General features: G+C 33.3%; 2 protein-coding genes and 1 long non-coding RNA gene across 5 annotated transcripts; all 3 read right to left on the reverse strand.

The window, feature by feature from the left end:
• Positions 1–1,751: 1,751 nt before the first annotated feature.
• Positions 1,752–4,083, reverse strand: LOC110027227 (protein BZR1 homolog 1-like). The gene is made up of 2 exons (XM_020728563.1): positions 3,641–4,083; positions 1,752–2,915 (listed from the first exon to the last, which is right to left on the reverse strand). The coding sequence occupies exons 1-2, from the start codon at positions 3,857–3,859 to the stop codon at positions 2,187–2,189; spliced, it is 948 nt and encodes a 315-aa protein (XP_020584222.1). The 5' UTR covers positions 3,860–4,083; the 3' UTR covers positions 1,752–2,186.
• A 4,189-nt stretch (positions 4,084–8,272) lies between these two features.
• On the reverse strand, positions 8,273–20,203 carry LOC110027240. 3 transcript variants are annotated; one of them, XR_002294319.1, is made up of 4 exons: positions 19,808–20,203; positions 9,078–9,171; positions 8,854–9,003; positions 8,273–8,723 (listed from the first exon to the last, which is right to left on the reverse strand). It is a non-coding gene; the product is annotated as an uncharacterized LOC110027240 (long non-coding RNA). The 3 variants fall into 3 exon arrangements; XR_002294320.1 differs by having other exon boundaries at positions 9,074–9,171; XR_002294321.1 differs by lacking the exon at positions 8,854–9,003 and having other exon boundaries at positions 9,054–9,171.
• Positions 9,894–12,291, reverse strand: LOC110027238 (geranylgeranyl pyrophosphate synthase 7, chloroplastic-like). Its single transcript, XM_020728580.1, has one exon. It carries the CDS (start codon positions 11,958–11,960, stop codon positions 10,881–10,883), a length of 1,080 nt encoding a protein of 359 aa, XP_020584239.1. The 5' UTR covers positions 11,961–12,291; the 3' UTR covers positions 9,894–10,880.
• Positions 20,204–25,148: the final 4,945 nt, after the last annotated feature.

The raw sequence follows: 25,148 nt of genomic DNA on the forward strand, positions 1-25,148 counted from the left end.
GCATATATATATATAAAGTTTGGTGCATTTCTGCCATATGTTGAACCTTGATTTACTGTATTGGAAGTCATCGTCTGAAATATATATATATAATCAAAATGATGTAAGAGCATTTAATGGTTTAGTATTTTGAATATTGTTTATAGAATTTTATACAGTTTATGTTATGATATTTAGTATTATGTTGTGTCATGATGCATTCACTGTGTTGCATATACTTGATGATGTTATGTTATATATTCAATTCTGTGTTTATGTAATTGTGGATTGCAGGTGTTGTTTGCTTGTTATTGCGGGCGGTAGAAATTAAATGGATTATTTAATTTGCTTCGGTGTTTACATATCCAACACCTAAACTTTAATTTATATATAAATATATATATATATACCACCTTATTTATGCAAGAAAAGTTGTATTTCTCATTTTAAAAGTTGAAATAGTGGTTTTTCCTTATTTAATATAAAAAGTTAGGTGGTAGATATGTAAAAACATAAGAATTGGGTGGTTTGAGTGTAAATGCTCCATTTCTTCTGGAAGGCCCCAAGCGAGTTCATGGTTTCCCATTGGGGGTTTCGATTTAAAGAGATTTTGGAACATTGCTGATTTAACTAATAATAAATAAAAGATTCTAAGATCTGAATTAAGATGGTCACGAAGGTGGATTAGCAATTGGGGCATTTACATACAGCAACACAATTCTCATGTACTTTACATAGATTTAACGCTTAAATATCCTTATTTACATATATGAATTTTTTTTTGTTTTGCTTCACATAAAAAAATAGTCATCGTTCTTTTTATATGTGAACTATATCTGTCACTAAGGTTTTACAAGTGTAAAATGCAACTCAAGTTAGTGAATCTTCATCCTTTGCGGAATTGGTGAAGAATGTGTGCAAAATATTTGCGGAAATAAATTTGAGCAGACAATATTAGATTCAAATCAAAATTTACTTCATAAAATTATTTAGGGCAGCTGTAGCTTATTAAAAATAATCTATTGATAAGTTAGGTGCAGTGGTTATTATAAATTTTAATTTTTTTTTGAAAAAAATCAGATGTGAAAACGTTGTTTTTTGCGTTTTAAAAATGCTTAAGCTGCCAAAACACAGTTTACCCAAATAAATCATGTTCATTTTTAAAATGCCACCAAATTAAATAAACTGCCCCAAACGTGAGCCTTAATCTTTTATATCTATCTATCGATCGATGTATGGTACTTTCAAAATTAACAAAAATCCTGTTTCATTGAATTTTAAAAACAAAAGAAAAATAATGTATTTTTAATTAACAAAAATTTTATATTTTATTTCATATTACTATTGATTTTTAATTAACAAATAAAACTAATAATCTGTTCATCCTTAAAAATTAAAAACAAAATTGCGTTGAGCTTTAAATTTACCATTTTTTTTCTAATAATAAGTTCAATCCATCGATCATTATTAGAAAAAAATTGTATCAGTCGCATTAAAAATATTTGAAGGTTAGGTGTTAAATATGCAAATACATAATAATTGATTGGTATGCTTGTAAAACTCAGTTTTTTATGAATGGTATATATGTCCTATATATATATAATCACCAATTATTAATTGCTAATTCTAATTTTAATGGAACATAACATCTTAAATCAGACAACACAAATCTTAAATAAATAAATAAAATAAAATAAAAAGCTATTACATGCAATTTCATAAAATTTGAGTACAATAAGGGCATAAACATTCTCAAGACAGATCAATAAAAACTCCTATTTTATATATCTTACCATTTAAACTTTAGAACTAAAATGATTTAAGAGATAACCACACATTTAGTGCTGTCTAACTTTTTTTAACGAACTAATTAGTGCCTCAAAGCTAATGCAGTCCTGTAATCAGCTTAATTAACAAACATTTTAGCTCCCTTACTCTAAATTTCTTTCAACATTAAATGAAAATACTAACTAATCCATTAGCTGCTTCAATTTTCTTCAAAATCAAATGGTGAAAATGTGGAAAAAAAAAATCTCTGCAATTTACTAAGCTTTTAAATATATGAATAGATTAGAATGTTCCACCAAGTAGAAGCTCAGCTCAGTGTTTTCTCATCTAGAAGCAATGAAAGAATACCTGTTCCATACTTGGCTTCCAAAGATCACAACAGAATTCTGATCCATTAGAAGAAATGGATAAACAGAACATCATTTGGCTCCGCCGCATCCAAGCCCTAATGTAAGCTCCAGATCCTCCTCTTCCTCCATTCCGACATCATGAATCCTCTCCCCTTCCCATGGCTTCACCCTCCCACTCTCGAATTCGAAGTCAGATCCAATTCTCCCCCCTCTTTCAACCATTCCGACCCCATTCGGAGAAGGTTCTGGCAACGCCGCACCAGGGTTAACCAAATTGAATGTCGGAGATGCCGGAGCGGTGTTCTGAAAGCTGACCCACCTGGTGGAATCAATCGTCGAGCCATCAGACTCGTCACACTCCGGTATTGTCGCAGGGTGCAGCTGGTGGCGGCCGCGGGTTGGGCTGGCTGGGGCTGAAACAGCGAACAAAGGATGACGATAAGATGTGGCGGCGTCATAGTCCCAATTGGGCTTTTTAAGCTTCAACGGCCTAGAAGAGGTTGGGGAAGACGGGGGAGGAGTCACCGGAGCGCTGTTGGAGATACGAAGAGGAGGGAGAGACGAAAGGTTACGAAGAAAGGGGAGGATGTAGGAAGGATTGACAGTAGGGTTGTTGTGATTATCGAGTCTTGTGGGACTTGGGAAGGAGGAAGACGACGGGCTCGCCTGATAAGAAGGGACAGGGCTGGGGAAGGAGGAGGATGGAGGGCTAAGCTGGTGGGATGAAGAGCATGCTCTTATATTAGAAGATGGAGCTCCTATTGCTGTATCTGGTTGTGGAAGAGGCAACTTGTATCCCTGCCAATAACAGAAATTTATGTTTCAGGTTTTGATTTCTGAAAAATTTCATGAATCTTGAATTATCTGAACCTATAAGAAATTAGAATATAAGTGCATTTATATGAAACACTATAGTTGTGAATAGTAAGAAATAGCTTCTAGATTTAAAAATTATATAGGTTTTGAATTTTTTTCAGTTTCAGAATGACTATAATTTGTTTCACTTTCTGCTGCCTCACTGGCTCTCTCTTTCCCTTTTCTATTGATCTAAAGCTGGCTGACTATAAAGCAACAGATGCTTCACAAAATTCAGGTCTAAAACAATCATTTTGCTATGAGTGCAGATCAATAAAAGCAAGAAAAAATAAAAAAGAAGAAAGCAAAAAACAGAAGGATTTATGAGCTGAAAATTTAAGTAAAGGATTGTGGTCAAAAGAGCAGGAGATGCAAAAGCTCTCTTTGCATTCACAAAGATCACAACTTTGTCAAAGAAACCGAAATTATGATAACAAAGATCTTAACTTTCTCAAAATAAAAACCAAAATCATGATAAAAAATTGGAATTTAGAAGAAAACCTAAAAAAAAACTGAAATTTTAACCAACAAAACGAGGAAAAAACACTAATAAACCTCCACATATCCCAGATCGGAAAAAAAAAACTGCCATAACACATTCCCAAACCCAAACCCTAGAAGACGAAACCAGTCATCAAAGGACTAAATTAAAAAAAAAAAAATCAAACCTTGCGATAAGTTGTACCGTCGTCCTCAACGACCCAACCAGCCTCTGCACAGAGAGCTTTAAGGACCTCGTTGTTATCGCAGTGCTTGGGGAGCTTGTAGTTGCCGAGAGTTCTCAAGCCAGTAAAAATTTTAGCAGCAATAGCTCTTCTCCTCCTCTCTCTCCTCTTGTTGTTCTCCCTCTCCTTCCATGTCGGCATCCTTCCCCCTCCAGAAGTCATCTCTCTCTCTCTCTCTCTCTCTCTCTCTCTCTCTTCTGAGAAAGCAGCGGAGGAAGAGGGGAAGAGGGGGTCACGAGTAGGAGTGTGATAGATTCTCCTGCTTCTCTCTCCCTCCCTTCTTTTGAGGAGAGAGAAAGGAGGGAAATTGGCGTGAAGGAGCTCCTCCCGTCCTGTTTTCCCTTTCCCTCCGAGTAAATGTTTTCTCTCTCTAGATTGGGCTGCAAGAGCTCTGTTTTGTCGGAAATGACAGTTGCACCAATGTGGGGAAAGGGTATTAACATGAAGGGGGGGAGATAATTAATGGTGTAATTAGCGATTAATTACTCTAATTAACGCTAAACAAAGTAGCTTAGGCTTTGTTGACTAGGGTAGCTATTTGGTTGATTGGTTTAGTACAGGCAAGAGAAGATTTACTGTGCTTGGCACGTGCTGCGGGTAATATATATTATTGGAACTTGGTTTTAATTGTGGATAATTATAATTTATAATTTGGTTTATTTATGATAATTCAAGTTTAATATGGAAATTATTTTTTTTTCTTTTTGGGAAATAAATAAATGCACAGGAAATTTATTTTGAGTAAATTTGAGAAAAAAATGTTAAATTATAAAAAAGTATGTATTTTTTAAATTTACGATAATATTTTCACTACCACTTATTTAAAAATGTGATTTATTAGCAATTGCATTCTTTTATATGATTGAGGCACTATTTTGTAACTTTAATTTTTCTTATTTATTTAAATTATATAATTAAAATTTAATATTTTTCTACTACATTAGTCATGCATGGTTAATCGGATCTTCCAAAGTGTATTATCCTTTTAAAAATATGAATTTAATTAGGGCTCTTAAATAGCTCGTGTTCGGCTCATTCGCTAAGTTAACAAGCCGAATACTTATAAATCTTTGTAGTCTTGTAGTAAATTTATTTTCTTAAAATTACTACTCATCTATATATATATATATTTGACGAGTAGTATTTTTAAAAAATTTAATTGACTACAAGGCTACAAAGATTTATAATCAATTAAAAGTATTAATTAAGAAAATAGAATAAAAATTATTAAACTAGATTTAAATGATGTTTTAAATCTTACACTAATTTTTAATATATGATGGCTATGTGATTAGAGTTGTCAAAAGAACTCTTTGTTCGTGATGAATGGCTCGTGTTCGGCTCGCTAAGCAAACGAGTCGAACACGAACACACTTTTTGAGCTCGAAATATAAATAAGCCGAACACGAGCAGAGACTGGGCTCGCTCATTTACACCCCCTAAAGTTAATGATATTTTTGGTATACGATTAGGGCATTTTACTTTTTGATGTATTTGAAGCATGTTTATCCAATCTTTATTTTGCACTAATTATTGTTTTTTGTATTTCCTTTAATTTAAAAACACAAGATATATAGTCCAAAAAAACCAGTTGCTTTCATCAAATTTTAATTCTACCATTGACTTGACCGCCATTATTTTCTAACCAATTAAAATCTAATCCTTCTTTAATTATGGAATTTTTTTTAAAATAATTAGAAAAATGTGCCATTTATACTTATTTATATTCTTTTTTAAGTACCGTAAACATTAAATACATGCACATACGGTACTAAACATTAGCTGTGAAAGACCTTCATGGCAAACAACAGTACAGATGTGAAACCATTTTTGAACCCTAATAATTCAATTAACTTTAATTAATTAACTCCTAATCTTAAAGATTATGAAATTATATTAAAATTCCTGTGTAATTACCTATCTAACACGCCCTCTTATATTTGTACATACATGTCACCTTACCTATTCATGAAAATGTATGTGATATGAAAGATTCAGATGGTATAAATATAAAAAAATAAATTTAGGTGTTAAATATGTAAATATATAGGTATTGGGTGGTATGTAGGTATCTTCCACATAATAATTTAAGAAAATAATCAATTTAAAATTTTAATTAAACAAGTCTTCATACACAATCATGACTTGATATGAAGTAGTTCGGCACTACGTGTAATCATATAGCATGTCATTTCATTAATATAATAAGCCATAATTGAATTTATTATTTTGTAATTGATAAAAAAATTATAAATTGTAATATACTCATTTAATTATTTATGTTTTGTCTCAAAAAAAGATTTAATTTCTTAATTTCTTTTATTTAATTATGTATGTTTTATCTTAAAAAATAAATTTATTTTTTTTTTTTAAGAAGAATCAAAGAAACACCAAAAATATGCAAAACAACAACACACACATCAAGATCAGGGGTAACATGTCAGATATGCAATAAGGGAGGTCACTCGGCCAGTCAATATTTGCACAGAACAAATCGACAATATAAAACTGAGCCACAGCTCATCTCGCACACAACACTAAGCATTTACAATCTTCTTAGCCATCTAAGAGTTCGGAACATGTCATAGCAAGTAGTGGACAAGACTTAGAAATAACACATGTAGGTAATGAAAAACTACTTATTCCTGATCGTAATTACAGCACCAAGAAAGTACTTATAGTCAGTCAAGTTGATCAAGGGCTTTACCCCCACAACAATTTCTCATTCTACTATAAGGTCAAACATTTGGCATCAAAGACTTGGACACCCGCACAATAAAGTTTTGTCTATGCTTTCACATGCTTACCCTCACCTTCATATCTCTTCATGTATTTCTAAATGTTCCAAGTTTTACAAAAATAAAACTAAAAAATTACCTTTTAGTAATAGTAATGCTACATATCAAAAATTAGAAAAGATAGTCTTAGATAATTGCGGGCCTTTTCATTATTCTTCTATAGACGATACAAATATTAAGTCATATTAATAAATGCTTTTTTTCTCGTTACTATTGGTGTATTCCTTTATGTCATAAATCTGAAACTACTTCACAATTTATATATTTGCACAAAATGATACAAACAAACTTACACAAACATAAAATATTTTCACTCTGGCGGAGGAGAATATATGTCAAATGAGCTCAAAACATATATATGCAAGATAACGGCATTCAACACTAATTATTGAAAGAAAACATTGTCACATCATAGAAACAACTGAAATTCTCTTAAAACTCCTCTAAATTACCCATAAATCTTTGGACAGGGCTATCCTCACTGCGGCGGCTATCCTCACTGCGGCGTACCTTATCAATCGTCTAACGTCTAGTAATACTAAAAACAAATATCTGTATCAACTCTTATATCAATAGCCACTTGAATATCAACACTTGAGAATCTTTGGTTGCCTTCGTTACCCTTGTAACATCACAATATGCCACATAAACTCTCCCAAAGCTCCCAAATGCACATTCGCGGGCTATTATACACAGCACAAATGTTACAAATGCTTTGATATTCAGGAAAAAAATTTATTTTCTCATGTCATGTAAAATTTATTGAAACTATTTTTCTTGGTGAATGTCTTTAGCCCAATCACAACTTTCAGTTCAACCCATAAATTACCCACCAACCTTCTTCATTCCTATCTTTACTATTTCACATACTCAGTCAATTCTCACCCATTCTCCCCTGTTATTAGTCATTGATCTGCCTCAACGATTATCACAATTTATATAAATTCTGGTAAAGGCACCAGAAACTCAATCTGCTCCCTAGCATATTGATTGAGTTCTTAAAATTAAGTATTATTACTCACTGGAGTTTCTCACACAAGTATTCGTATCGTTTTAATAATATAGAACTCTATTGAGTCTGAAATGTCAATCCCATAGGGAAGGAGAGATAAATAATTCCAAAGGTGAAGTTCTAGACTACTACTTTCAGATCTTGGTTTGAAATATCATTAAGGGTGATTTTTCTAATAACTAATTATAAGTTTCTATACCTATGTTAAACTTTGCCTAGATCAATTAGTTTGGTGAAATTCAGGATTGATAAGAGTAATTTTCTCTTGTGAATTTCTAGGTAGGTTGTAGATATTACTACAAGAAATTGTGATGTTATAGTGACAAAAGAAGCATAAGACTCGTTTACCCCCTTTCAAGTGCATAAATAAGTATGATTTAAATTCTGGCGCTTGTTTCCGACTGTCACCCTAGAAACTCCTTATTCAAACCCTATTAGAACACATCTCCCTAAATTACATTGCCTCCTGACTACTTCACCATAGTCATTTGAATAATGTGAATATTCTATATCGTTTCGCCATTGCTCTCTCGAGTCCTAATGGGTCACAACTAATTTCAACAAGTTGTATGGCCAATAGAAAATGTAAATTACGCCTAAAAGAATACTCATCACATTAAGCAATAAAAATCAATTTCGTAGCATTAATGATCTTACAGATCTAACCTAACAAACACGAGAAAAGTATTAGAAATCTACTCACTACACATGTTGAACAAAATAGAAAACTTCATTTAATCCAAACAATTTTATCAATATGTGTTTATAATAGAAATCAAACAATATTAAACTCGATACTTAGTTTTTGCTCTCTAAAAAAAGAGGCAAATTCCAAGGACAAAATCTTCCACAATGCTGCACAAGATGTTGAAGTAAAGCCCTTATAAATTCTCTCAAATTCCCCTCTCAAAACTCTTCAGAACAAGTGAAATAATCTAAATCAAGCTCCTATCTATGACCTCTTCGCATTCTTAGAGAATTCCAGAACTTAGAAATGTCAAAAAGTGCCTCTCCGACCATCCAAATTTGTCAAATAACTCACGAGGGCGTGCTGAAACTGCACAGGACGGTTATAGTGCCTAGGCACCACCTTCTCGGGTTCTCTGGGATTTTATGGGGAATAGGCGCCAGTCTACCGATTTACCCTGTTCTCTATTTTGCCTCCGCTTCGCTTCGTTTCAACTCCAATTCACTCCATGTTTCTTATCAGTTATACCTACAAGAAAACATGAAAATACCCATTTTTTTAAGTACAATTTCATTCAAAAATAGGTATTAAATGCAAAGAAAATTAAGCATTCTAAAAGACATATCAGTCACACAATCTCATCTCTCCCAACAACTACCTTTAACATCAGTCCACAAAACACCACTCCCCATCTCAGCCAACCTAAGACAGTTAATCCACCTCTCAATCCTCATGTTTGTTCTGCAATTCAACAATCTTATTCCTTCTCCAATGCACAAATAGCACAATGTGGTAACCCAGGCTCAACCTAGAAATTTAAAACCCATGAGAATTGTTTAGCTTCAACATAGCACTTACACTCAGATTGAGCCAAATACCTACAGCCAAGCGGTTCAATATTCTCAGTGACGCAAAGCCTGTTCTGATGAATTCATGGCTCTACAACAATAAGGCACTAGGAAACTCGTATCACCACCTGAAAATCAAAACATTTTAGGATGTAAGTGGACATTTAAAATTAAGTGTCACATTGATGGAACCATAGTAAGACACAAAGATGGCTTGGTTACTCAATGATACTCACAACAGTAAGGAATCGATTACTAGGAGACCTTTAGTCACGTGACAAATTTTCCCACCATCAGATTATTCTATAATTAGACATATCAAATGTTTCCTTACATTAGAAGTTAAATGACAAAAACAACCATCGGGATTTGCATATACTCATTACTCTCACTATGCATGTAAGTTACAAAAGGCTATATATGATCTCAAGCAAGCGCAACACCAATGTCACTCAACTTTCTGCATTTTTTTTATGTTTACAAAAATTTATCTTAAGTTCCTTTATTGATTTATTGTCACAACAACATATGCATTTCTTTACTGGTGTGCTAGACGATATTCTAATAACATGTAACTGTAGTCATACCATTACTAAGATAATTGACAATTTGTGAATTCAATTTAATTTAAAACTGTTGGGTTCCATCTCTCATTCCCTTCAACTGAACATTCAAAAAATACCCAAAGGATATTTTTTAAATCAAACACAGTATTTAAATGAACTTATTCATAAAACAAACATGCAAAATGTAAAATCCGTAACGACTCCTCTATCTACTACTTAATAGAGAATTATCAAATCAAGCATGTCTATGAAGGATCCCAATTTGTACAAATAGCCATTGGATCTCTTCAGTATTCAACTGTTACTCGCCCGGATATCATGTTCTTTGTTAATTATCTTAGCCAATATATGTATAATCCCACCATCACACAATTTCAACAACTAAAATGGCTTCTCGAGTATTAAAAAGAAAGACTTAATTATGGTCTTCCTATAACATCTAGTGATTTGTGCTTAAGTGCATGTGCAGACTTCGACTGAGCAAGTGACCACCGAGATAAAAAATTCACTACTAGTTTATGTGTTTACATAAGACCAAATCTGTTACCTTGGTCAGCGAAAAAACAAACTATTGTTGCTAGATCTTCCACAGAAGCCGAATATAGGGCCCTTGCGACCACTACTACAGAAATACTTTAGCTCATACAACTTATAGAGTAAGTGATGAATCAAAAATTACATCCCACGACAATCTACAGTGACAGCACTTCGGCAATAGCTTTAGCTCATAAAGCCGTTTTCCATGCTAGGACAAAGCATGTTGAAGTGAATTACCACTTCATACGTGATCATCTGAAACTAGAGCACATTACATCTCCCCGATTGCCTAGCCACTTATCTCACAACGTTCAACATCGCCTAAAAGCCATCATTGACAACAATCAATACTCATTTTATTGGTCAAATTACATTTTCCTTCTAACTGAAAAGACCATAAGGTCGAAAAATCATTGGTCTCTGTATCATTACTTTAACATTCATAAGGTCCAAAAATCTATCTCCATCAGCCGAATACTGAATCACAGAATAAATCCATACTCATGTTTCAGCAATCAATTAGCTGATTTAAACCCATCTTTAATCTCCAGAAATCAAATGAATCAAATTCATTTCTAACAACCAAAATAAAATCACAGTAAGAAATAAACATAGCAGCATAATACATCCGAGTCGCAGCAACTGAACATTCAAATCTTATATTTCCTGTTTTGATTGCACCTTAATCGACTCCCCCAACTATTAATAATCACATCATCACCTCCTCCCAACCTCTACTTTTGCCTGTAAGCAATATAATTCGCCAGACAAACCAAAGGCGCCGCCTTTGCCGCATCAAAACCTTCAAGCTGCAATCTTGCATCCCGAAGCAACTCCTCTGCAAACTCCCTCGACCTCTCCAACCCCACCAACTTCGGATACGTCGTCTTATCGCTCGCCAAATCCTTTCCGGCCGTCTTCCCCAATTCCTCCGACGATTTCGTCGCATCAAGTATATCGTCCACCACCTGAAACAACAGCCCAATGCACCTCGCATACCTTCTCAGCCTCTCAACCTCCTCCTCCACCCCGCCGCCGATTATCGCCCCCATAACAACCGCAGCCTCCAGCAAAACCGCCGTCTTGTGAACGTGTATGTATTCGAGCGTCTCAACTCCGACGAGTTTCTCGACTCCGGTGGACTCGAGGTCGACGATTTGCCCGGCAACGAGGCCTTGCACACCGGTGCAACGGGCAAGCTCTGCCACAGCGCGGACCACGAGAGCAGGGGATATGGAGCAGGAGGAATGAGAGAGGTGGTGGAAGGCTAAGGCGAGGAGTGCATCGCCGGCAAGTATGGCGATGGATTCGCCGAACATGCGATGGGAGGTCAGCTTTCCGCGGCGGAAGTCGTCGTTGTCCATACAGGGGAGGTCGTCGTGAATGAGCGACATGGTGTGGATCATTTCCACTGCGCAGGCTGCAGGCAAAGCAAGCTTTTCTTCGCCGCCGACGAGTTCGCAGGCGGCAATGCAGAGCGCCGGTCGGATGCGCTTGCCGCCGGCGAGGAGGGAATAGCGCATGGCTTCGTTGATGCGGTCCGGGTATACGAGAGGTACCGCTAAATCAAGGGCTTGGTTTACAACTGCGGCTTTCGATAGCATATAGGACTTGAAGTCGAATTTCAGCTGGGCGGTGGGAATGGAAGCGTTGATTTCCGCAGCCGGTTGAAAGGTCGGAGCTTTGGCAGGGGAGCTGCGGCAGAGGGTGTTGGCGTCGGTTGTAGGAGGCGGTTGAGCGGATCGGGAAGGGGGGAGGAAGTTTCTGGAAACTGTGGGGTTGATGCTGAACGATATGCGAAGGAATGAAGCCATGCGAGATGGGAGAGGACGGAGGGGCTGGAATATGAACTCTGAAGCTGCTTCAACAGAGCGTTGTATTATGGACAATACAGCGGATTGATTTGTTATTTTATAGGCGGGTAAATGGACCAGTGCACGATGAAGGTGTGAGGAATGGTACGGTAGAAGAACAGCGTACAGCGAAATTGGAGGAAACGAAAATTTGGCACGTACTAATTTTGTTTATTGATGAAACGGGGAAAGAGAAGGGAAAGGACGGCGGATAAACAGTGAGGGGAAGGATCGGACGGCAGGAAAGGGAAAGGAGGGGGAAGTTTCAAAATATGCGCTGAGAAGCACGTGTCAACAGGAAAATGATTGTTAGAGACTCCTTAGGATTTAATGAATCCTTATTTATCAAATTCATGTTCTACGGAGAAGCTACGTGAGTCACGACAAAACAAATCCCTGAAATTGGCCTGCAAAATATTAAAACTTTAAATTTATATTTATGTTAGGTAAGATTTAGATTTACTTTAAATTTATGATTAAATTATATTAAAAATATGTTAACAAACACTCTCTTGATATAACTTTAATACTTAAATTTTAACATGTAAAAATAAATTTATAAACTTTTTTTTATATTAAGATAATTCCTTTTTTAGAGATAAAGTGAGGATCACACTCAAATTTATTGAAAAGAAACCAATGAGTTACAATATGAAAACTCAAATTACAGCTCACTCAAATAGAAAATATACACGCTAAAATAAACAGCACAATCAAACAAACTAACAATAGCAGCACTAGCAAGAAGAGTAAAGACTAAACATCAAGTCTACTCTACTGGCAACAGCAACAACACAGCACTATCAATGTCAACATCAAAATTTGAAGATCTTATGGCTGCAAAAAACAAATAATAAAAAATCACATGAACCGGAGAAACAAACTAAAAAAAACTAGGAAACAAAAAAATGAATAAAAGGATAATAAAACAAAACCCACAACCTATCACAGTAATCAGTAAAGAACAAAATGGAATGCAAGCTTATAGAAAAAGGCAAGCACAATATAGAAACCAACAGCAAGAGCTCCAAACAACAAATTAGAATCCCATAGAAACACCGAGCACTATCAATAAGTACCAATCCACAGAATTTGGAAAAGCCAACACTAAAAGATTCTTATAATCAACAATACGGGCATCACTATTAAGCATTCTAGCGTTCCAAGCAAGTAATTTTGGAAAAAAAAAAACATAAAACCAAAACAAGAAAACCAAAAAACCAAAATTACTTGCTTTTTCCTCTCCTAGATCGAGACTAGGCACGAATGGAAGGGATGGGATTCCTATGATGAGCAATATTTCTGATATATGTATCATGAACAATAGGAGCAAAAAAACCATGATTAATAGTCTCAAAAGACTGAATAGGAATAGAATTATTATTAATAATCTCAACTTGTTGAATAAGAGAAATAAGATCACTAGAACAGTGATTATAAGGAATCAAATCACTACCAAGATTACTATTGACCACATGAACTTCAGAATTAATAATATTTACATAAGAAATATCTATAATATCTAAAATAGGCAAAACTCAGACAGTATTACCATTCTCTAGCATATCATTGATATTATAAATCATATCAACAGGGATGTTTAGATCAGGAACAACAATACTAAAATCATTTAGAATATTAAAAGCATGCTTAAAAGAACCACCAACAATGCCAACATTAATATTATTAGTAATATTATTCCTCAAATTCAATGTCTGTAAAGAACGAGCAGTAATAACAGATTTACTTCTATTTTTATTAAAGCCATTTTAACGAAAATTTTGATTATTATTTCTTCCTCTAAAATAGAAACAAGAGATTTAATATGCTAAGAATTAGATTTAGGAGAATTCATAGGATTACGAAAAAGCTTGGACATTACTGTGTAAGGAGAAGGTCTCCATTCATTTAAAACAAAAAAAAATCTTTCTTTTCCTTTCACAAATAAAATAATAGAATCGAGAAGAGAAGAGTTCACATTAATTTGAATATTGGCTCGACCAAAATTAAGCCTAATTCTTTTAGAAATTAAAGGATCCATGGCAAGAGAGATACCAATCTTACTAACTTTTGAAATATCATACTCTGGACAAAAAAGTAAATGAAGATTAAGAAGTTTTACCCAAATAGGGATTTTCTTAAAATCGTCACTTGTAGGTTTAAAGTCATGAGTCCAATGTTTAAAAAAGAAAGGATTCCCACCAATCCAGAAATAACCATTTCAAAATTTTCATGAGAGACAAATTTAAAGAGAAAGAAACATTTGGTTGATGAAATAAGTTCAACATATCCCTTTAGTTTCTATATATTACCAATAGATTGCAATAGGCTATCGTAAAAAGGTCTTTTACCAAGTGCATAAGCTAAAAGAGTGAGATTCCATCTCATTGAACGTTCCACAACTTCAAGGTCCAAGAAAGATGTCTTCTATGCATGACAAATAAGAAAGATGAAAAACAAAAAGTAGAAGTTTGAGAGGCTACAAGCTTTTTCCAATTTAAGGAATGGGCAGCCCCATGGAGTGAACAAGAAGAAAAAGATGAAGATGGGGGGATAAAAAAATAAAATCCATCACAGAAAGAACAAAAAAATGGGCAAAGCCCCAAAAAGGACAAGAAAATACAGATAGCTAATTAGCAGTGAAAATCCAAGTAAGCTTCCCAAGCAAAAGGGAAGAGGAAGGAACTTCCGAGCAGAAACTATAGTGTCTACAAATGTCGTCAGAATGCTAGAAGATAAGAAGCCCTAACTCATCTCTTGTGGAGAGAAGTCACTTGACAAAACCAATAAAACACCCAATAGTGGTCGAAATAACTGTAAAAGGAAACAAAATAAAAGAATAGGATGAAGAAAGAGCTCTTATAAAACTTTCCTAAGAAAGGTAAGGTATAACTTTCTAGCTACGATGATCATAAGCATAGGTCCTTGGTAGTCAACGAAGGAAGGGGTTGGTTGTGGTCGGCATCTATATATGTCATAAGTTATCAACTGGCCACAAATATAGGCGTAACATGTAACATTCGTATTTGGGATATGACACTTACAAGCAAGGTTGCCGATGACAGGAGGTTGGTGGTGAGAAGTAGGGACGACCAGTAGTAGTTAATGGTGGCTAATAGGTGGTGCGCAATAATGGTCGGTGGCTATCGAGGCTAGAAGTTTTCTTTGAGTCTTCAGATGTAACGAGCTCTAGAATTCTTCTTCTTCTCCTTCTCCCTCAATTGAAGAGATGAGGTCTATTTATAGTCTCTATGGTAGTGCAATTTTTGTCATGTGGAGCATAATTTACCCAACTGCCTGATCAAATCCCCTTGAGCATAGATTTTTTAAACAATTTGAGTATTATAATGACATTGGAATTGAGTGATCATAAGCTCGTTAGGTTCTTCTCGTTGAGACGCTCAATTTGACTGATATACCAATATGAAGTTCATTTTACTATCTAACTGATGGTTCAAAACCTTCAAATATGATTCAATGACTTGATCTAGATATGAGAATAACTTCCCCAACCCTCTGATCGAAAAACCCATAATAATACCCTTGATCATAAAGATTTTTTAACAATTTGAGTGTCATAATGACATTGAAATTAAGCGATCTTAAGCTCATTAGATTCTTTTCTTTGAGACGCTCGATTTTCTTATAAATAAGGCAAACATAAAGCTCGTTTGACTATTTAATTGATAGTCCAAGACTTCCAAATATGATCGATGACTAGATCTAGATTTGATTGGAGTCTAACTAATCCAATTCTGGCATCATTGAGTTGTCTTGTCAAGACGACCAGTTTTGCTGTAAATTTACTGAGAAATCCATTTTTGAATTTACAAGTCGCTTTCATTATTTCTTATTTAAAAAAACAACTTTTTGGAAGATTTATTCTGAATAAAGCCACATTTATCAAAAATCTAAGAGACTAGATTAGTATAATGATTAAACAATCTACGTTTATTAAGAACATGCAAAGCTATTCAAGGATGAAATGCTTACACTCTCAATCACAATACAATGTTATTATATTCCATATAATCTTATGAATTTTATTATTAACACCATTGTTATGAAGCAAATCGGATGTTGATCTAAATATAATCCTTCTAAAAGCCAAATAAATTTAAAAAAAAAATACATAATATATTTTCATATATATCTTATTTGCACCCACAGACTCTTAAAAATTCTAGATAATTCTTATTGTAATTATATTTATTTATATAGCACCGAAATTTAAATTTTTATATTTTCATGTTACATAAAAATAACAAATTTACTAATTTTAAAAATGTAAATTTTACATACATAAAATACATAAAAATTATATTGCACGTTAATCTTCCGTTAAGTAAAATTAAATATAATTATTGGATATAACTAGTTTATAATATTTACTTTAAATTAGAATAATTTATTAATTATTATTTAGCTTATTTGATGGAATTTAATTAATAATAATAAACTCATTAATACATCAACCTATTTCTTTGATATTATTAACAATATACACTTTCTTAAATACAGAAAATACACAAAAAATAAAAACTAATATAAGAATATAGAGTAAATAATTTAATTAAAAATTAAAGGATCATTAAATTAAAATCAAGCTCCTCACAATGCATGTTAAGTCCGGGCATTTACATGCATAGCACATAATACTAGTCTATTTACACATCGCGCACACCAACTTTTTATATTCGCACACAACACTCGAATTTTTAATATCACGTCAAAAATAGCACTATTATCACTTTATAAGAAAATGAAACAACAGAGAAAAAATAACAAAGTACTCTGTATATATATATAAATATAAAAATGTAGGTGTGGGATATGTAAATATATAAAAATTGCGTGCTCTCTATGTAACTTCACCTTATATATATATTACGTTATTTTCTTTTGCATATATTTGATTCAGGTTCGAATTCAACACTCTGCATCTATTTTTCTCAATTAACTTTAACAAGTAATTTTTTAACGGAACACGAGCAAAGATATTTAAATCGAGCCGAACACGAACCACTGTTCACGAGCCAATTTCGAACGCGTGCCGATTTCGAACTCAAGCAATTTCGAACGAGCCGAACACGATCCAAGTTTGACCTCGCTCAAGCTCGGCTTGATTACAACCCTAAAACAAACAACCAATAAAAATAAATAAATAAAAAATAAAATCAACCTTAGCCGATTTAGAAGTAGGCATACAGAAGTTAAAACTACAAGACCAATTCAGGCAAAACTAAAAAAGGGGAGGGGGGTTAATTTGTAATTTGCATACATACCACTCAATTCCTATGAAATTACATATCTATACCTAATTTTCTTTTTTATATTTATGCAACCTAAATATTCCTTATCATATAAAAAATTTCACCAATATAACTTCTAAAATGTGAAATACACACCATTTTCATGTATGGGCAAGGTTGTATATAGGAAAAAATGAAAGTTAGGTGCGAGATATGTAAATACATAGGAATTGAGTAGTATGTGCATAAATCTTCCAAAAATGATGACTCGGAGTGAATAATATCCATAAAAATAAATTAAAAATTTTTTATATCACACTAATAAACACAAGGAATATTTACATACATACCATTCAATTCTTATGCATTTTGCGACACCTAAATTTCAAATTTTTACATATATGCCGTTTTACTTTTTCGTGATATTAAAGATTTTGGGTGTTATAAATGTAAAGAGCAAAGTTTAGGTTCTAGATATGTAAACTAGTAAGAATTGAGCTCTAGGTATGTAAATGCCCCCTAAAGACGGAAACAATTTGCGTGTGATAGATGTACGCAACGCTGTGTGCGATATGGGGGTTATATCGAGGGTACAAGAGGGTTACATCCACGGTATAACCTCTTGTAACCTCCCTGTAACTTTCTGTAACCAAAGTGTTATTTTAGGGTACAGGTAGGTTACAGAAGGTTACAGGGAGGTTACAAGGGCTTATACCGCGGATGTAACTCCTTTGTACCCTCGGTATAACCCAATATCGCAAGCAGCGCTGCGTACGTCTATCGCGCGCAATTTTTTTCCCCTAAAGACAGCTTGAATAAAAAATCAAGATATTACAATTATACCATGAAAATTAAATCTAGCACCTCATACCACATTAAAACAATTAAATGGAAAAAACTTAATGAAGAAATTCACACAAATACCACACATATTTTGACATATTTATAGATCTAACACTTGAACTCTGATATTTACTATATAATACACTTAAAATAGAACTGAAGATATTAGGCAAGATACTAATGAAACAGCTTCAAAGAACAGAAGTGATATCAGCGAATCTTCCATAATTGCTTTTGGCCTCCCATGAATCAGATAAATATGAAGCCAGTTTACCTGGGATTGTGGAGGCCGATCTATCAAATTCCAAAACAATAGTGGCATTTACATATATACCAACAAGATTCTCATGTATTTACATAACTCACACCTAAACTTTTATATTTATACACATATCACATCAAATCTACCACAATCAACACTTTTTAAAACTAAAAAACACATTTTTATCCATAGGCACAAACAGCCAAAATCCCCATCGCCAACTTTAATGTTCTAAGAATTAGATACTGTAAATTAGTTTATAAGGATGCCAAGGAATAAAAGAAACAGATTATGATGGACAAATATGATAAGAAACAGATAATATATTGGACAAAGCTACTCTAAACCATTAAAGGATGAACATAACAAGCGTAAATATGAGGAATAACAGAAAACTAAGAGCCAACAATTCAATATTGCAACGAACCAGCAACCAAGTTAAAATAAATCACAGAAGTGGGAAGAACAATAAAAATAAAACGATAAGCACAGATCCTGTAAGACATCTTTCCTATAAGGCTAGCAAACCCAAAATACAAACAAGTATTGACAGAAATATGTAAATGGAACAAAAGTTAGAAAGCTTGCCATATATATATTACAGTGGCATCAATTAGTATTAGTATAAAAGAAACAAAATTCAGGGGCTCGAGCATAGGCAAAGCGGTATATGTATGTAAAAATCAAAGTTTTGGCGTTAGATATGTAAATACAAGGGAGCTGGGTGCTGTGTATGTAAATCTTCCAAATCAATACAATGAGCGTTTTATGAAGGTATTTATAAGAAGAAAAAAATACCAACAATTAATTATTACATTTAAAAGGATCAGATAAATACCCAATGATCTTTTTATATATAACTATTTCTATTTGAAATTCAATTTATCATAAAACTAAATCGCGGAAAAGAAAAGAAAAAGAAAATAAAATGAAAAAAAAAATCAAGCTTTTCTGAAATAAAAGCAACGCTGCAGCTTACACATCTTGAATCAGGTAGGAATCAAAAACTTAATTAGATCTCCCAAAGTAATTTATGTGCAAAAAAATCCTTGCTTTTGCAGGATACCAAATAGGAAATGCAAAGCTAATAAAAAATCACTTGTTAATAATTGCCCAAGAATGAGATTATTTTTGCAATGTTATAAGATGCAAAACTTCAGCTTTTATGCCAGCAGATCCAAAACTACAAATATTGGTGCTTGTTCTTCATGTAGAAACCTTGTGTTTGAATATGGAAATGTTTCTAAATGAAGTGGCAATCACAAAATCATATAGAAAACCAAAGTTTTCATCTTTATTGCCTCAAAGATTACTAGAATTAAAAATAAAAATAAAAATAAAAATGAATAAACTGGAGCCTTTCGAAGTATGGTCAAGTCAGAGCTTCTCTGTACACTAGAGAGCTCTAATCCTTCAACATATTGAAAAGGCAAAGGAAGAATAAAGTGTACCTTAAGTGGTGAAGGAAGTACTGGAGGGAGATAAACTACCCCATAGCATTCTCCGACTATCTCTGCTGCTTAGATGAAGAAGAAGACGCCTGCTCTGATGCTTCTTCTGGGACCCTAAGTTCAATCAATCCCATCAAAAATTGTAGCATTCCGAAGCAGAAATCCTGCGGCGGTTGTTGGAACCGCTGAATATTCGATTCCACCTGGAATCGATTCGAGGAGATCATCGATTCCGGTATATGAAAAGAACGAGTAGAGATATTTCTTCTCCTTTGCTTCAGCCGCTTTAGGGTTTGGCTGGATGCCTGGTCGGGGAAATGGAATCAAGTGGCCAGAAATAATATTTTGGCGATGCAAACACTGATCAGATTGATGGTGCGTTTGCGGCGTTTGCAGTGCTCCACCTTGATTTTTTCAGTAAAATTTAATTTTGCATATATATATTGCATTTTGGAAAATTTACAGGTCTGTGGGTAGGTTTCAAGTCTGACCCAAAATTGAGCCTACTCAAAACTGGTTGATCCAAACTCGACTTAAATAATAAATGGGTCAGAAAATCTGATCCGAACCCAAGTCGTGTTCATTGACCCTTGCAACCCATTTAACATAGGGCATAACAACAATTCAGATTGAATTCTGGTTGATTTCGAGTCAATTTCATCTTGGTGGGTTTAGTACAATTAAATTTCAGGTAAGATGGTTAGCTTTGAGTCAATATACGGTTGGCGGGTCAAACCGAACCATCTAAAAAAATTGATTGATTAGGATTTCTAACTCGAATCCCGAACAAGAGCCAAAAAATTATTTAGATCTATCCAAAATTGGAATTTTCGAATCGAGTTTAGGGGTGTGTCAAGTCAGTTTTTGACACCCTTATGCTTTATTCTATTCGATCAAGCAAAGTGCAATTGTCAACTAGGCTTCTTCGCCCGTGTCATTCCTACTAAGAGTCTCTATTCACCAAATATAAATGTTATCTTTAATAAATTTTAATTATGAACAAACAAATCTAAATGTTGCTATAAATGACATCTCCACTTTAGAACAAAATAATTTTGAAGGAGGCACATTGCATGTCTCAGTTCAGAAAACTCAAGAGCAACCTAAGCCTACTACACTAGTGGCCTGTCATAAGATCACCAATAACTCTCAAATCAACTAAAATTTATGCTCCCTCACATTATTACTTGTTTATGAATGTGATTGGCTAAAACGGTGCATGCAAGTGCACATGTGATGCAATGAATACAAGATGAGTAAAATATCATGCTAATGAAGATCACAATTGAAATTTTTACAAGTTAAATATTAATATAAATTATCTATATGTTTTTAGTCAATTGTTTAGCAATTTAAACTCACTTTAACTTAAGGATTTAAGAATAAAATATATATATATTTCTTAATATGATTAAGACAATTGGGAATATGGCCAACGACTATGAAGTCCGATGGTTGATGGTATCTGAAGACTATATAAGTTGGCTGTTACTCGTTGGGTTTTCTCTCCAGAACATACTCTGAAATTTCACCTATCATTCACCCCCACCCCTTTTTGTTCTTTAGGTGCATAACTTCCATAATCATCTGATCGGACGATTCATATTGATCTCTCTTGATCATATGTATTTTTTAAAGATTTTAGTGCCTTAATGATCTTAGAATTGAACAATTCTAAGCTTGTTGAATTTTTCTCATCAAGACGCTCGAATTGACTACAAACATATCAAATTTAAAGTTCATTTGATCATTCAATTAATAATTTAAAATCTCTAATTATGCTCCAATGATTTGATCCGAGCTTAATGAGATTCGGATTGACGAGTTTTAGGATCGTTGGGTTTATTTTTCTTAAATGTTAAATTTGATATTAAATTTGATGAAATCAAATTATCAAATTATGAATGGTCATGAATTTAGAATTAAAAAGTTTAATTAAAAATATGTAGAGATTCATAAAAACTTAGTGGGGGCAAATCAATAACTAAATTTAATGAGCAATAAATAATAATATTTTGACATCATTGGAATTGCCTATCGGAATTTTGTTCCTCCAAATTAGAGCCGGGAGAAATAAATGAGCATGTGCAGCATTTATGAGCCCACTTAATTTTGTCATGAAAATGTATTGAACGTATCATCACTTGCATGGGAGCTCATTAAATGTGCTCCCTGATACACAAGACATTATTCGTGCAAGAATGAAATGAGCAATATAAAATATATATTTTTTAATTATATTTTTTTCCAATAAAATAATTAATTATTTTGTTACTTGTACCATAATTTATGATAGTTAACAATTTTATTTTGAGTCGAGTTCGGATCAATTGGAAATTAGCTCAAATAAAATTAGATCTAAAATTTTAACTTGTAATTCAGCTAGTTTATTTCAATTCGCTCTAGATTCGAGTTAAAATTTGAATTAATTTTCGACTGATTATCGATCTAAGGGCTAAATTTGTTGAATTCGCAACTCTAACATCACTATGGCTATTATTGAACCGATCTAGAGCTGAGTTGGGGTCGGCTCAAAAAACTTCGATTCAAAATTTTAGCTCGTAATCTGGCTTATTTATTTCGATCTGATCTTGATCTGAGCTAAAATTCAAATCTACCTCAATTTGATAATTAAAGGAATGCTATGTTCCTTAAAAATATATTAATATTTCATAATTTATAGTTTAAATTTTATTTTAATGTAAAAAAGAGTTTTATAAATTCCATCAAGTTGAAATGATATATTATAATGACATATTGCAGATTTTATAATTTTTTTAAAAAAAAGATTTGACCTTTTGGTTGAACAAATTTTATAAGAGACAAGTCCGTTGCACTTAATTTTTTGTCAGACCGCAATATGTTTAAAAAATATTTTAATGGGCTTAAAAATAATAGAAACTAATAATAACCCCACGAACGGTAAATTCTGATAAGTATCACTTTTATATAATTAGCACGATCTAAACTGCATATGTAGATACATGCATGCATATGAACATACATACATATGTATATATATATATACATATGTATATATATATATATAGATAGATATAGACACACACACACACACATACATATATATATATATATATATATAAAGGAATGGTCGGAGGCTATTATATGAGACCCGGTCATTCCCGATGCACCTAAGAATTCGAGTACCACACTCTACGCTTAGGGGGGAATCGAACCCCAGACCAGAGTAGACTTACAACTGACAAACAAATGCCCGATCCACTGATCTGAGTACACGACATGTGTGTAGGGTAAAAGTTAAGTATATATGGAGTGTTTATTTCTAATATCTAAGGTTTAGTATTTACTTGTATAAAATTTAAATATTTGTTATCACTAATGTTAATTTTTTTTTCATTAAAATTAATATATAATTATTCATGTATATATGTTGATATGTTATAGATATAATACTAAAATATCATTCACACGCACAAAATAACAACAAGAAGAATTGTGTCATATTCAATGTTATATTTTTTTTATCTAATTCTAACAAATTAAGATCATATTCTAGACATCATGCCCAAATCTTTTTAGGTCTATCTCTATCATTCTTAGCATAAGATGGTTGAAGTATAATGTGATCAAACCATCTAAGACAACTCCCTCTAATCCTGTTAGTCACTAAAACTACTCCAATTCTTCTTGGGATATATTTGTTTCATATTTTGTCTTTTGTAAAACCACTCATCCACCTGATCGTTCGCATCTCAGCAAAACTTAACTTAATGTTATGCTTCTCTTCTTCAGGCCAAAGTTCCGCATCATTGTTGGTCCGACAATCATCTTATAAAATTTCCATGTAATTCTAAGTAATAGTTTTCTATAACATGATAGAGCCGATGCATTCCACCACTTTATATTCTCATCTATATCGCCATCACTTTGAACAATAGACCCGAAAAATCTAAAAATTTTCACTCCTTTTATTGACTTAATCACTCATTATTACAACACCGCTATTATTACTAAAATCACATTCCGTGCATTTAGATTTAGATCTACTCATCAAATGAAAGCATTTAAACTATTACTAAAATATTAAATATTTATATGAAATGTTAGATTTTAATTATTATGTATTTATATATCACACATCACACATCACATAGGCAAATTTCAATTGTCATATATATATATATCGTCTTATTTATACAAATATGAAAATGTGCATTTTATGTTATTAAAATTAAAATAAAGGTAACTTTCAGTTTATGTGGGAGATTTTCGTTATATAGAGCAATAATGTAAATACAAAGGAATTGGAAGGTATGTATGTAAATGGCACAAACTTTTAAAGGGACATATATAAAGTATAATTTAGAAGGTTGTACTTGTAAAATTAAATCATATGATATGAAAAGATAAATAAAATTTGAAGGGAGCATGTTGTCACGGACAAATAGTTCCACATCAGCTAGGTGTAGGGCCGAAAAAGGGCCAAAAAATAATATTTAAGCCCTGGGCTGTCCACCACCCACAAGGGCTCTTCATTGGATGGAGGAGAATATCACGGACAAATAGTCCCACATCAGCTAGATGTAGGACAACGGACAAATAGTCCCACATCAGCTAGGTGTAGGACAGAAAAACAGTATTTAAGTCCTAGGTTGCCCACCACCCACAATGACTCTTCTGGGAGGTGACAATGTGCTCCCTAATGAGGTCATGTCTATCCTTAAAACTTGCCTCTTGCTCACATAGGCTTGATTGGTTTCAGAGAAAAATAAAGGAAGATTTACATACATATCACTCAATTTTTATGTAAATAGTATTTAAGTCCTGGGTTGCCCACCACCCACAATGGCTCTTCTGGGAGGTGACAATGTGCTCCCTAATGAGGTCATGTCTATCCTTAAAACTTGCCTCTTGCTCACATAGGCTTGATTGGTTTCAGAGAAAAATAAAGGAAGATTTACATACATATCACTCAATTTTTATGTAATTACATATCTAACAGCTAAACTTCAGTTTTTACATACGTGCCACCTTTCGTGCGCATGAAAAGATGCATTTTGCTTTTTAACAAGTACAAAATGTTGATACATTTATATGTTATAAAAGATTTAAGTGATATGGATGTAAAATTAAGGTGTTAGATACGTAAATAGGCCATATACTAAATATATAAAACAAAGGAAAATTATTGCTCTATTTAAACTTTATACACTTCAAGGAGGATTTAGCAATGAATTTTCTTTTAGAGTTATTAATGATTATTAGAGTGCATGACTTATGATTGTTATTATTGTTATTACTATTATTTCACCTTCGATTTTGTCTAAAATATTACTATACCAGCTATTATAAAGCGAAT

The sequence above is a fragment of the Phalaenopsis equestris genome, unplaced genomic scaffold (genome assembly GCF_001263595.1).
Source record: "Phalaenopsis equestris unplaced genomic scaffold, ASM126359v1 Scaffold000421, whole genome shotgun sequence".
NCBI lineage: Eukaryota > Viridiplantae > Streptophyta > Magnoliopsida > Asparagales > Orchidaceae > Phalaenopsis > Phalaenopsis equestris.

Coding starts and splice junctions, on each gene's coding strand:
- LOC110027227 (XM_020728563.1), bottom strand. CDS start 3,859: ATGACTTCTGGAGGGGGAAGGATGCCGACATGGAAGGAGAGGGAGAAC. Junction 2,916..3,640: donor ACGGTACAACTTATCGCAAG/GTTTGATTTTTT, acceptor TGTTATTGGCAG/GGATACAAGTTGCCTCTTCC.
- LOC110027238 (XM_020728580.1), bottom strand. CDS start 11,960: ATGGCTTCATTCCTTCGCATATCGTTCAGCATCAACCCCACAGTTTCC.